Source organism: Anthonomus grandis, chromosome 14 (genome assembly GCF_022605725.1).
Source record: "Anthonomus grandis grandis chromosome 14, icAntGran1.3, whole genome shotgun sequence".
Classification (NCBI taxonomy): domain Eukaryota; kingdom Metazoa; phylum Arthropoda; class Insecta; order Coleoptera; family Curculionidae; genus Anthonomus; species Anthonomus grandis.
This window is the reverse complement of record NC_065559.1, coordinates 3,504,396-3,518,234: the sequence shown is the minus strand read 5'-3', so window position 1 is coordinate 3,518,234 and position 13,839 is coordinate 3,504,396. Positions and strand designations below refer to the sequence as shown.

Genomic DNA, 13,839 nt, shown 5'->3' with positions numbered 1-13,839 from the left:
CCAAGATATCCAGCTTTTTAATTAGTTGACAGATTAAAACTCTTCCATCAATATCTGACTCCTAAGAATTATTAATGCAGTAATTTTTAGGGGAAGGTGGGGGAATATCGACCGTCGGGCAAAATCGACCAGTTTCAAATCTCATAAACTTGGCGCCATCCGGGCGTAATATACAAACCGACCGAGAGATGGCTTCGTATGAGCCTGATTTATACGATTAGTATCGTTCCATAACTCGTTCTGCGTTGTTGTTGATAGTTGTGCTCGTGTTTAGACTGTTTTTATTAAAACTCCGCTGCCGCTATTAAGGTAGGGAACTCTTTTTACATTCTAAATGTATTGCATTTCCTGTTTATATAATGCTGCAGATATGCTTTCGTTTATTAGGTCCAATTTGATGCACTTATAATACATATTTTGAGTAAAAAAAAAATCTAGGTTAGGTTTACCGGTTCGGGTAAAGTCGATCACACTGGTCGATATTACCCTACCTAATATTTGTGGCCTAAATATATATTTATATTTTATATAATAAAGTGCGCAATAAATGCAAGCATTAGGTACCTACATGTCAGCATTTCATTTCAGATGCCGCGAACATACGTCCGAAAAACTGGACGTTCCTCATGGACGGAGGATTCCATCAAAAGAGCAATAAAGGCCGTGGGAGAAAAGACATTATCCATTAGGCGTGCCGCACAAATGTTTAATGTACCATATGGTACTCTTCAAGATAGGCTAAAAGGTAGATTTTGACCAAAAAAACTTACGTTGGGAAGAAAACCTGTCTTTTCCGAAAATCAGGAAAAAGAAAAGGTTGAAACCATATTAAAACTTTCAAAATTATTTTATGGATTGACAGTTCAAAGCATAAAATCATTGGTTTTTAAATATGCAGAGACAAATAAAATTAAACATCCTTTTAATAAGGAGAACGGGATGTGCGGCAAGGATTGGATCTACTCATTTATGCGACGTTATCCGCAGCTTAGTTTTCGCAAACCAGAAGCTACTAGCCTTAGCAGAGTTACCGCATTCAACAGAGAAGAAATGAATATTTTTTTCAATAATCTAGAGTTCATAGCATCTATAACGTTAACGAAACTGGTATTTCCAATGTCCACAATCCGGGTCGCATATTGGCAAGAAAAGGAGAGAAGCAAGTCGGTGCGATAACAAGCGGAGAAAGGGGTCACAATACTACGATTGTGTGCTGTTTTAGTGCATCCGGGCAATATATCCCGCCTATGTTGATTTTTAAGAGAATGAGAATGTAAGATGGCTTGGAAAAAATTGTCCGACAGGCGCGATATACAAATGCTCAAAATCTGGATGAATTACCGAAGAATTGTTTACCGAATGGTTGCAACATTTTGCGAAATTCGCTAATGCTACTCCAGAGCAACCTATTTTTTAATACTGGATAACCATTCCACTCATTCTTCTTTAGCTTCCTACACGAATGCTGGCATTCATTTACTATCGCTTCCACCCCACACGTCTCACAGGATACAGCCTCTGGACGTAACTTTCTTCAAGTCCTTGAAAACTGCTTACCACCAAGAATGTGATAAGTACATGAAAAGTAGAAATTATGAAAAAATAAAAGACACTGATATTGCCGAACTTTTTGGAAATGCTTACAATAGGGTGACCACAATAGAGAAGGCTCTAAACGGATTTAAAACGACCGGAATATTTCCCATCAATCGTGATGCGTTTTGTGAGGAAGACTTTGTACCTATCCATGAAGATTTTAATGATCCGCCAAATACAACGGCTTCAGGAGATTTACCATTGCAGGAAAATACATCAGAAAATATTTTAGAACCCATAGAATTCAGACAGAAGACTCCTTCTCCAAAACCAGGGCCAAGCGGATTAAGTGGATCTGTTCCAGGAAGATTGAATACCTTACGTAATACTAGATTGTCATCAGATTCGTCTGATTCTGAATTCAGTTTGGAAGAAGTTGTGGAAGACAGTTTAAGCGATGATGGTGATAAAACCCTGAAAATTAAAGGAACACTGGAACATACTTCCTTTCACGAGTCATGTCCACCTCCAGTGTTTCAACGAAGAATTTGACAGCGAAAAAGGCAACATTCTCAAATATTAACATCTACCCCTTTAAAAGAAGAGCTCGAAAATAAGACATTAAAAAAACAAAAAAAGGAGGAAAATGAAAAATTAAAGATCACAAAAAAAATTACAGGTAAGGAGGAGGGAAATGACGAAATTAAGAAGGTCATAAGAAAAATTACAAATGAAGAGTAGGGCCATAATAAAATTAAGAAGTAGAAGTGAAGTATAGCGGGTTAAGGACAGAAATCAAACCTCAAAATTTGAAATTAGCCGACGTTTCGACGTTTATTTACGTCTTTGTCGAAATAAAAAAAATTAAGAAGGTCACAAGTAAAATTACAGATAAAGTGGAAACTCCGGTTGGAGAGAAAAGAGAAATTGATGAAATCTGTGCTATTTGTGAACAATTTGGATACAATAATGAGATTTGGTGGCGGTGCCGTTCTTGTGCAACCTGGGCTCATGCTGACTGTACTAGCGCAGAAAAAGCTTCAGTATATATTTGTGACTTTTGCTCAGTATAACTTAATGTTTAAATGTTAAAATAAAATGAATTCCAAAATATTACTGCCTGGTCGATTTTACTCTACACTGTGGTCAATACTATCCTATCGGTCGAAATTACCCGATTTTTCTCCATGTTTACAAAAACTCATCTTAGAAAAAAAATATTTGTTATTTGCGAAAGCAATAGAAAATCTTCTACTACATAAAGTAACAAAGCAATTTCACCATTTTAGACATATTTGTACAAATACTTCTATTTAGAAAACTCAGTAGCGCTTAAGTAGTCGATATTCCCCCATTCTCCCCACATAGTTTTTAACATATCTAGGAGATATTTTATTGGATCTCTATTTCTCGAATGATAAAATTTTATTCTTTGGCGACTTTAATACGTATCTTTCTAATTTCTTGCATTTTACATTTTAGTAAATTGGATAAACTGCCCTCCAACAATTTCAGCAACTGTGATATTAAAAATATTGATAGTGAGAATTCTCAATATTTTTCAGCTTTTTGATCATCATGTGCCAGTAAGAAATGTAAAAGATAAGAGTAAGCCTTAGGCACCTTGGATAACTAATAATATTTGTCTTTTCAAAAAACTTCGTAATAAAGCCCTAGAAAGACTTAAAATCCTATTCACTGGACATACACACAAGTACGAAATTACACCACTACAGCTGCTATAAGAGCTGAAAAAAAGGCTTATTTAAACTTTAAACTAAGAAACAGTAACATCAAAGAAAAATTGAATATCATGAGAAAAATCGATGTGTGATGTAACCGATGACATTTTCAGATCTTTGGACAGAAACAGGTCGATAGTGATAGTTATGTTGGATTATATTTGGATAATGTCAAGATAAGATTATTGTCCATTCTTGGTTTTGTAGGATTTCCTATTAATGCTCATGAAAAGCTTTTTTGGATGGTAAATATTCAGAGGATGTAAGTCTTTCATACGGCGTACCACAGGGAAGGATTTTGGGCTCCCTCTTTCTTACGCAATTTATACGTGTCGACTTTAAAACATTCAAAACATCATATTTACGCTGACGATGCCCAGGTAATTTTTTCCTTTGATTCCTCTAATCCTGAATATGCCAACCATTGCTCAAATGAAGACCCAAAATTGCTGTATGACTGCTAAGTCCAAAGAAGCCTGTCGCTATGTTATTTACTAACTTTAAGACAAAATCTTTTTAATCGCATTCATTTGCACATCAATAATGCACCAATTTCATTTCAAAACATAAGTAGGAATCTTGGTGTACATGGATATCGACTTGAAGTTTTCTCTTCTGTTTAATTCCCAAAGATATGTGTTGAATATAGAAGCAAGAAACATGCTCTGCGATTCTCTAATTCTTTCACATCTGAATTTCTGTGATACTGTTTATGATCCTTGACTTGATCATAAGGACAAGGATCATTAGGTGCGCAAAACTTCAAAATGCATATGTGTGAGATACATATTTGAAATAGAACGACCAGATGGGGTATCACACAAATTAAAGGACTTGTACTGGCTGAATGTCATCCCACGGCATGGCAAAGAACTTTCTAAACACAGCTATTTTTATAATATAGCAACATGTGTGAACACACATATACCGGACCTCTCATTATCTATAAATGCTTTTTGAAATAATAAAAGGCTTATAACTGCTTTGTCTTAATACTGAAGTGCCAAGCCCATAAAACTTTGTATTTTTGTATACCTATTGCTTAAAGTGAATTTAATATTAAGTAACAAGAGTTGGGTTTAGTTGTTACTGTTACACAAATAGATAATTTTATTATCTGTCTGAACTTGTGTTGCACCCTAGATTTAAATATTTGTGTTACACCTATAGCTACCTTAAGGCTGTAATTAAGGTGTTTTTGTTAGAAGCTGAAATTGGCCTTTTAATCCATGTGCCTATTTTCGCTTACAGTTATGTTGATATTTTCTTCTAAATTAATAACGTTATTATTATTTTAATGCGGGGGTTATTGATCGATTTCTCTTGAGACAGCCATTCTGAATATCAACCGACGTTTCCCTAATTCCTTCTCTCTTCAAGACAACCATAAAACTCCCCCGGAGCAACACATTTAGAACCCGCGACACCCTAAGATCATAAATTATTTTTCATGCCTGAGGGAAAGAAAAAGTATAAAAATTTCCATCACGCTTTACGCCATACTACTCTATGAACACGCGAGGACTTACGGCGCATTCCTCTGCATTTCCTAGTCTGCGTGTCGCCCTGTCGTGACCCGAATGAAACCCCTACCAAGAAGTTTTTTCCGTGGAAACGTAAAACGAAAACTGGCTGCGTTTCTTTGTTTTATCGTAAACCGACTGTGTGTACAAGAAACGGATTGTGCAGAAGCGAAATTGATCGGAGTTTCGTGATTCATTTATAAGATGACTTTATCGAGAACAATAGAGAAGCTTATAAGGGTTCGAATGCTTCCCATTCTGCCACTCAATCATATCTTACTGACTCAAGTCATTTGTGCTTAAAAATAATATTCTGTCGTCCTAAAAATGATCGATACATTAATAGAGGCGAGGCATCGGCAGCGGTATTTTGCGATCTTTGAAAGGCATTTGACTGTGTGAGTCAAGAGATCTTATTTAAGAAACTTAACTGCTTTGGCAAGGAATTGCTTTATTACGGTCAGCTCTATAGCTCTTCTAGACTTGCAATCCAGTACCTCCCCTGAGAACCTTAATCTTAGAACATTAAAGGGCTAGAATTAGCATTGCCGTAGAACTATGGGTTTTTATTTAACTATCTATGGAAACCGTTTGTTTGCTTGCAACATCTCTGATGCAATGATGCCAACAGCTTATGTAGAAATAAAAAAAAACACTATAGAAAATCAGTAGAGGAAGAAATAGAAAATCAGTTGGATATTCACGGGGTATGAACTAAAACGCAGATTTATTTTCAACAAGATGAAGCGCAGTACGTTCTTCCTGTGAGGCAATTTCTACATGATGCGTTTCCAGATCAGTGGAGTGGGAGAAGAGGTCCAATGAAACGGCCGGCGAGATCACCAGATCTAATACCACTCGACTTTTTTCTCTGGAGTCACTTAAAAACTGTTGTGTTTAGAAGTGGAAACTTTATTACAGAATGTGCATCTATTCCAAGAATAGTGTTCCGAAATGAGTATGAAAATAGAATATACATTTGTTTAGCTCAAAATGGAATGCATTTTGGCAATCTAAATAAATAAAATAACACTTCGTAAAAAGAGAGTTTATTTTATTTAACTTATACCTTTCTTTGACCTTGTATAAACTTTAGGAGAAATTTTATACAAGGGATGACAGTGTGTTGCAGTTCCCCATACCTGTATACAATGTTTGTACCAAATTGCGCTTTTCTAACTTTTTTAGTTTTAGAGATATTTGCATTGGAAGTTTTCAAATTGACCTATATGTATGATGCATTTGGGTTAAGTGTATAGACATTCTAAAGTTCCTGGTTAGAGTCATCACTGATAGCGAGAATCTATCTTAAGATTTAATCAATGGACCGGCAGAAAAAATAGACTAAGACACTTTAAATCAACTGCCTGGGAGAATATCTTTATTTCTTCCAGGCAGTTAAGTGCACTCAATCGTTGGACAGAGATGGAAATGCATTTGCGTACCTAATAGAGAGAAAGAAAGAGACTCTAAATCAACTGCTTGGGAGACAAATTGTATTTCTTCCAGGCAATTAAATGCATTCAATCAATGGACAGAGAGAGAAAATAGAGCAAGAAACTATAAGCAAACTGCTTGGGAGAATATCTTTATTTCTTACAGGAAGTTAAGTGCACTCAATCGTTGGACAGAAATGGAAATGCATTTGCGTACCTAATAGAGAGAAAAAGAGACTCTAAATCAAATGTTTAGAAGAAAAATTGTATTTCTTCCAGGCAATTGAGTGCACTCAATCGTTAGACAGAGATGAAAATGCATTTAATTACCTAACAGAGAGAGAAAGAGACTCTAAATCTCCATACCTGTATACAATGTTTGTAGCAAATTGCGCTTTTCTAACTTTTTTAGTTTTCGAGATATTTGCATTGGAAGTTTTCAAATTGACTTATATGTATGATGTATTTGGGTTGGGTGTATTCTAAAGTTCCTGGTTAGAGTCATCATTGATAGCGAGAAAAATATATATTTAGCCAATCCAGTTATCCAGATGATTCAACTGGACGACTTCTTCCCTTGCTTCTGTCATAACAAATTCTGGAACAGGACTGGACGAAACCAGTAGAAGGACATCAAAGCAGATCAATCTTCAAGAGAAAATGCGGAAATAGTCCGATGAGGTGGAGAAAACCGAAATATCTCTGTAGCTATGAGATTTAGTTCAGAATCTAATAATATTTTTTTTTATTGATACCGATCTAAAAACAGAAAAAAATCTTGTCAGTGACTTTATAGGATGATCCTTCAACCAAAAGGTCATTGATTCGTTATCATCAACAGAAATGATCCCGAATATCAGAAAAAGTAAAAAAGTTTCCCATTCAATTCATACTCTAGTTATGCAAAGAAGAAATTTAACTTAAACTCATATTGCTCTGCTTACTTTTATATACATCCTTTATAAACATCATCAAATTATATTCATTAAACTCTAAAGACTACTTACGCTCCGAGCTGCCTCCATTCAACTTGCCTTTCAGCCCTACTCAGTCTTCTTACAATAGGAAGAGGCTGATGCTGATAATAATAGCCAGCCATGGTAAGCGTGGGTGCTGTGTTTATTGTTCTGGAATAAAAACAATAAGATAATTGATGCTGCGAAGATCAGCAATATGTATGATATGTCGATCAGTCAACTGTCTTTTGCATTATTTGACGTTAAAATATAAGCGTCATTGCAAGCCTTTATAGAAAAAACTGGAGATATTAACCTCCTGTTCACTTATGATCGATCGACTTGCTTAAGAAGAAACAGCCCTCTGGATTCCATAAAAGCGACACTTATTCAAACTGGGGATATCAACCATCAGCACGGGATTATTATATGTTAGAGTGGTCTAACGTTTGGATTGCTGAAACGTTCACTTCTTTCCACTCAGTGATCAATAATCTTCTATAGGATCTTACGACCAATCCAGCTTACTGGAGAACATTTATGCCAAAGTCTCCTACTAGTTTTCACATCTCCCACCATCTAAACTGACAGTGCTCTTCTGTTAATTAATCATTTTCGCTGATGATACCCAAGAAGGAATCCAGCTAAAAAGAAACGTACCTGCTACAGAATTCTTTCAGAAAATGTTTTTGATTTAGGGAACCAAGAAGCCTCAAGGTGAATGATCTTTGCAGATCATTCGTTATGAAACTTAGAAACCTACTGAACACTAAACTACCTGAAAGAGAGTCAATGGGACTATACCAAAACACCAAGTTGCAGTTTTTAGTATTTCAGGCAAAGATCTCATTTCGAATCTAGGCTTGAAGAGCTTGCCGGATCATGAGATGAAGGAAGATACAACTGGTATTTTCAACACTGTATGTACTTCTCTGAAGCAAGATCAACATTTGCATCTGGCCCGTCTTGAGAAGCTCTTGGAATGTACTTGGGGAGACTTTGAGTTATAATGCGGCATTCTTCATATATTCCAAACTGTTTTTTTTTTAAATAATGCTTACCTATGAGTTTGTATTTGGACAGTGTGACCCGAGGAGTTGACATGCTTAGCGGTTGACTTGGACGGCGAAGAATGGCTAAGGGTTTCCGGTGAAACTATGACGGGGTGTGGAGAAGCAGGTGAGGGTAGAAGAGGGTCTTTACCGCCCAGCAACCCCGCGCTACTTCTACTACCACCGCTCATATTTTGGGGTGGAATCATCGGCCAACTGAAATGAAATAGTGATTTCTTGTTGTTAGTTGCAGATATTCGGTTTTTTTACTGTAGTCTACTTAACGACCTGTGAGTCAGTCAGTCTAATTGCAGATATGGATCGTCTTGAGGTCACGGATTAATGCAACGTCCAATTGATTATTAATGATAAATTAGAACTAATAAATAACTTGCAATGTTATTGTCATTGAAATGTTTGACTAAACTAAGGTTTATTATAGTAAATTTCAGCAATAGCTGCACAAGTCATTCTGTGATCAAATATGGTCAACTTAAAAAAACCTAGACTGACCTTCAAGGAACGTTTTTACAACGACTTTTTACATTGAATTGATACGTGAACTTCCGGTCAAGTTAAACGTATTGAAATCACGTTGTTGCAACGTTTTCATACAAGTTTGATGACGTTAGAAGTGAAACAAATCTGGACATGAAGGTGGTTCAGTTTCATTCCCAATTTAGTGCAAAATATGGTTTTCTCATCTAACGGTGAACTTGACCTCGGATATTAACGTCAAGTTTATAAATCTAAAACTCTCTGGGAAACGTTGTTGATAACGTTAATTGGACGTAAGTTTAAAATGACATTGCCTAACTATAAATGGACATTGGCTAACTCTCGTTGATTAGTTAGATGAGCTCGCATGTTATAGATACAGAAAGTTTAATTTGGATGAATTTGACGATGATGTGCTAAATATAAGAGATTTTTTGATTGTTGGAAGATGACAGTTGAGTAAAGATTACGCACTGGTTATAAATGCAATCTTTTTTTAATAATGATATATTAGAAAAAAGAAGGGATAGAGAAGATGAAGACAAATTCAAGAAAACTATCAGAATTTCAAGAAAAATACATAAAAAACCACAAAAATTAGTTAAAGATGACTATTAACAAGAATAGGAAGAGAATAAGAGGAATAGCTGAATTAAAATAAAAATAGTTCAGAATTGAATACGTACCACTTAAATAATGCAATTGCCAAACTTTTAAGTAAAAAAATAATAAAATATAAATGGATAGTCAAAATGACAATAAATATGGAAAGCAACAATAAATAAAAAAAATAAGAAAAATAACAGAATTAAAAATCAGGAAAATTAAATTAAAGGTGAATCAAAATTTAATTCTTACTGATGATTACAGATAGATGGACAACAATGCAAGAGGAATAAGAAAATTAACAGAATTAAACAAAAAAACATGAACAGTCACAAAAAAAATTGGATGAGAAGGTAACTCATTAGAGTAATTAAAAAGTCGTTAACTGAACGTAAATTTAATTGTTACAGTCTTATGTTGTTTGGTCGCAGAAATCCAACAAACATTTTTTTACGCTCTATAGAGCATAAACCTACAATTTGTAAACCTAACAAAATTTTACTTACAGAACAATTGCCTTCTCGTATTCCACTAAACGATTTAATAAAAAACACTTAACACCAACTTAAGATAATGATACAGAGCCATACGAAGGGTATATCATCTACAAGCACATCATAGATCACTCAAGTCCATGACAGGGTAAGAAGCCGAATATGGCAAATATAATGTAATGCGATTTTGTAATTATGCTATTGAGCCAATAAAGTGTAACTGGTGTAAGAACAATATAATATATTCATTGGTGATGTCAGTAGAAGAGTTTATCGGGTAAAAAAGATATTTTTGGACCTTTCCAAGTGATGTCAAAAAGTGTGATTTATTTTAAAATAGTTAAAATTTTGATTAAATTAAAGCAATTTGAATGGAAATTTAACAAAATCTTTGGCTGAAGATTCCTTTTTTTCCAGCTTGGATGTATCAAATTGAGAATGTAAATATGAATCTATTTCATTGGTTTTAATTTAAATTGTAGCCAAAAATAGAAAAAAATGCTTATGCTTCCATGTTATGCTATAAGATTATGCTTAATAAATAAGAAATCATTTTAAAAATAAAAAAATAACTTTCCTATATAATTGCTTATTCAAAACGGTTCTCTACATTTTTCTTATTTACTTTTTTCTTGCTTAATAATAATATAATACGTTTTAAGTAAAATTTTCATCTTTGGTCAAAAGTAAAAAATGCCATTAACTTTTTTTTATGAAAATTTTTGGAAAAAGTATGATACTTTAAATAGATTAAAAAAACGTATTTTTCTTATTAATTTCAATATTTTTCTTTTAATTGCTAGTCAATTTTAGTCAATTATCTAAAAATATATATATACAAGGTGTAACATAAGTGATGACTTTAATTTTAAAGGGTGATTCCTTGTAATTTTTTAAATTAAAAAGTTGATATACCATATGTCCGGAGACGCTTCATTTTCGAGTTACAGAGCGTTAATTTTTTTTTTTTTAAACAATTAAAAATTGAACTTTTTTGTTCCTTAAATTTTGTACATATCTTGGTTCGTTTAGAGAAAGTAACTAAAAAAAACGCGCAGAATCCAAACTTTACGTCTAAAATTCTATTTACAGTTGAGGCAAGTTTTTCACAGGAAGCCATCAAAAACTTCCACAATAATCATTTTTGGGACTACGAAAATCCTCGACTGAATGTACCTCTCTTAATAACACTTTTTCTCAGCAGTGGTCAGTTATGGCCAGCAGGATCCCCAGACCTGAATCCTCTGGACTATTTCTTTTGGAGATATCTGAAACTGCTTGTTTATGCGACGCCAGTTGTGGATAAAAATGATTTAAGAAACATAATTGTAGATTCTTCTAATATCTCTGTCTCTGAGGAAGTTATTATTATTTTTCACAAAAATTAAGAGATATACAAATAAGCCAAAGGATACTTAATAAAATTACTAACAAACTGTAAGAATTTCAACAAATTCGGTAAACGTGTTTTCTAGGTATTAATGAAAAAATCGAATTAACAAAAAAAGTTTTACAACCTGTATCTCGAAAACGAAGCGTCTCCGGATATATGTTTATATGTACTTTTTTAGTTAAAAAATTACAAGGAATCACTCCTTAAAATTAAAGTCATCACTTATGTTACACATATATATATATATATATATATATATGTATAAAATACTTTTCAATTTTTGTCTTAAATTAGATAACAGAAAAGCAAAAATAAAAAAATAATAAAAACCTTCCGTTAACAACTTGACTTTCGCTAACAACTGAATTTTTAAAAAATGAACTAAGAAATTTGAATTTTTAAAAAATCACAAAATACCCTGAAACTTGAAACAAGTCATTTTTAGAACAAAAATAAATTAAATAAAACAAATATGTGTGTTCTGAACAGCACAGTGAATTTTTGAAAAAAATTTGCAAAAAAGAAATTGTTGAATTTTTCGAAAAAAAAATTTTGAACTTTGATGTGATGTAAAAAATTCATAAATTTAAATATTGATCTAAAGTAATTTTTGTGCTATAAACTATGGTTTTTAGAGTATTTTGAGCTAAATTGAGGTATCTTGGGAGTGTTCTGAACAGCACAGTGAATTTTTGAAAAAAATTTGCAAAAAAGAAATTGTTGAATTTTTCGAAAAAAAAAATGTTGAAATTTGATGTGATGTAAAAAATTCACAAATTTAAATATTGATCTAAAGTAATTTTTGTGCTATAAGCTATGGTTTTTAGAGTATTTTGAGCTAAATTGAGGTATCTTGGGAGTGTTCTGAACAGCACAGTGAATTTCTGAAAAAAATTTGCAAAAAAAATTGTTGAATTTAAAAAAAATGTTGAATTTTGATGTGATGTAAAAAATTCACAAATTTAAACATTGATCTAAAGTAATTTTTGTGCTATAAACTATGGTTTTTAGAGTATTTTGAGGTAAATTGAGGTATCCTGGGAGTTCTGAACAGCACAGTGAATTTTTGAAAAAAATTTGTAAAAAAAAATTGTTGAATTTTTCGAAAAAAAAAATGTTGAACTTTGATGTGATGTAAAAAATTCACAAATTTAAATATTGATCTGAAGTAATTTTTGTGCTATAAACTATGGTTTTTAGAGTATTTTGAGGTAAATTGAGGTATCCTGGGAGTGTTCTGAACAGCACAGTGAATTTTTGAAAAAAATTTGTAAAAAAAAAAGTTGAATTTTTCGAAAAAAAAAATGTTGAACTTTGATGTGATTTAAAAAATTCACAAATTTAAATATTGATCTAAAGTAATTTTTGTGCTATAAACTATGGTTTTTAGAGTATTTTGAGGTAAATTGAGGTATCCTGGGAGTTCTGAACAGCACAGTGAATTTTTGAAAAAAAATAGGTAAAAAAAATTGTTGAACTTTTCGAAGAAAAAAATTTTGAACTTTGATGTGATGTAAGAAATTCACAAATTTAAATATTGATCTAAAGTAATTTTTGTGCTCTAAACTATGGTTTTTAGAGTATTGTGAGACAAATTGAGGTATCCTGGGAGTGTTCCGAACAGCACAGTGAATTTTTGAAAAAAATTTGGAAAAAAAAATTGTTCAATTTTTCGAAGAAAAAAATGTTAAACTTTGATGTGATGTAAAAAATTCATAAATTTAAATATTGATCTAAAGTAATTTTTATGCTATAAACTATGGTTTTTAGAGTATTTTGAGCTGAATTGAGGTATCTTGGAAGTGTTCTGAACAGCACAGTGAATTTTTGAAAAAAAGTTGTTGAATTTTTCGAAAAAAAAAATGTTGAATTTTGATGTGATGTAAAAAATTCACAAATTTAAATATTGAACTAAAGTAATTTTGTGCTATTAACTATGGTTTTTAGAGTATTTTGAGGTAAATTGAGGTATCCTGGGAGTGTTCTGAACAGCACAGTGAATTTTAAAAAAAAATTTGGAAAAAAAAATTGTTGAATTTTTCAAAAAAAAAAAATGTTGAACTTTGATGTGATGTAAAAAATTCACAAATTTTCTGGTTCTAGTCAAAAGCGAACAATTAAAAAAAAATTAAATTTGTAATTTTCTAAACTAAAAAAATCAATAAACAAATTTAATTTATATAAACAATACACTCCAAAGCAGGAAGCCCCTCAGACGCGCAAAATAACGTTATTAAATTTCCGCAGCACTCTCTCTCTCTGCCTCGCAACCGTTACTCATTAAGTGCGACAGAGATCCTTACCTGGTTCCTTCAGGTTTAACCTCCACCGCCGTCGGGGTGATGAGCGTAATTTCACCGGTGGTATCACCCCCGAAATCCGCCCCCGAAGTAGTCGCCATCTCCTCGATGTCCGAGTCGATCCCCTTATCGAAATCCATATAAAAAGAATCCCTCGAGTCGCTCGATCCTCTTCTCAACTTAAGGGAGAGATCTGGGGAGCTATCCAGCTGATTCTGGTCCATGATGGAGTTTGTTTAAAAAAAAAAATACGCTACCGGTCGTCTTTTTTTTATCACATTGTTTTGTATGTATAATTTTTTT

The 13,839-nt window shown here is 33.0% G+C and overlaps 1 protein-coding gene across 1 annotated transcript in view; it reads right to left on the bottom strand.

Annotated features, from left to right (window-relative positions):
- The window catches only part of LOC126744633 (proton channel OtopLc-like), a 50,861-nt gene extending 37,022 nt beyond the window's left edge, over nucleotides 1–13,839 (bottom strand). Inside the window, exons 1-3 of the mRNA XM_050452134.1 lie at nucleotides 13,540–13,839; nucleotides 8,255–8,461; nucleotides 7,245–7,364 (exon numbers count right to left, since the gene is read on the bottom strand). Of these exons, the coding sequence (XP_050308091.1) occupies nucleotides 7,245–7,364; nucleotides 8,255–8,461; nucleotides 13,540–13,760 (548 nt within the window). The 5' untranslated portion in view covers nucleotides 13,761–13,839. The remainder of the gene's footprint in view (nucleotides 1–7,244; nucleotides 7,365–8,254; nucleotides 8,462–13,539) is intronic.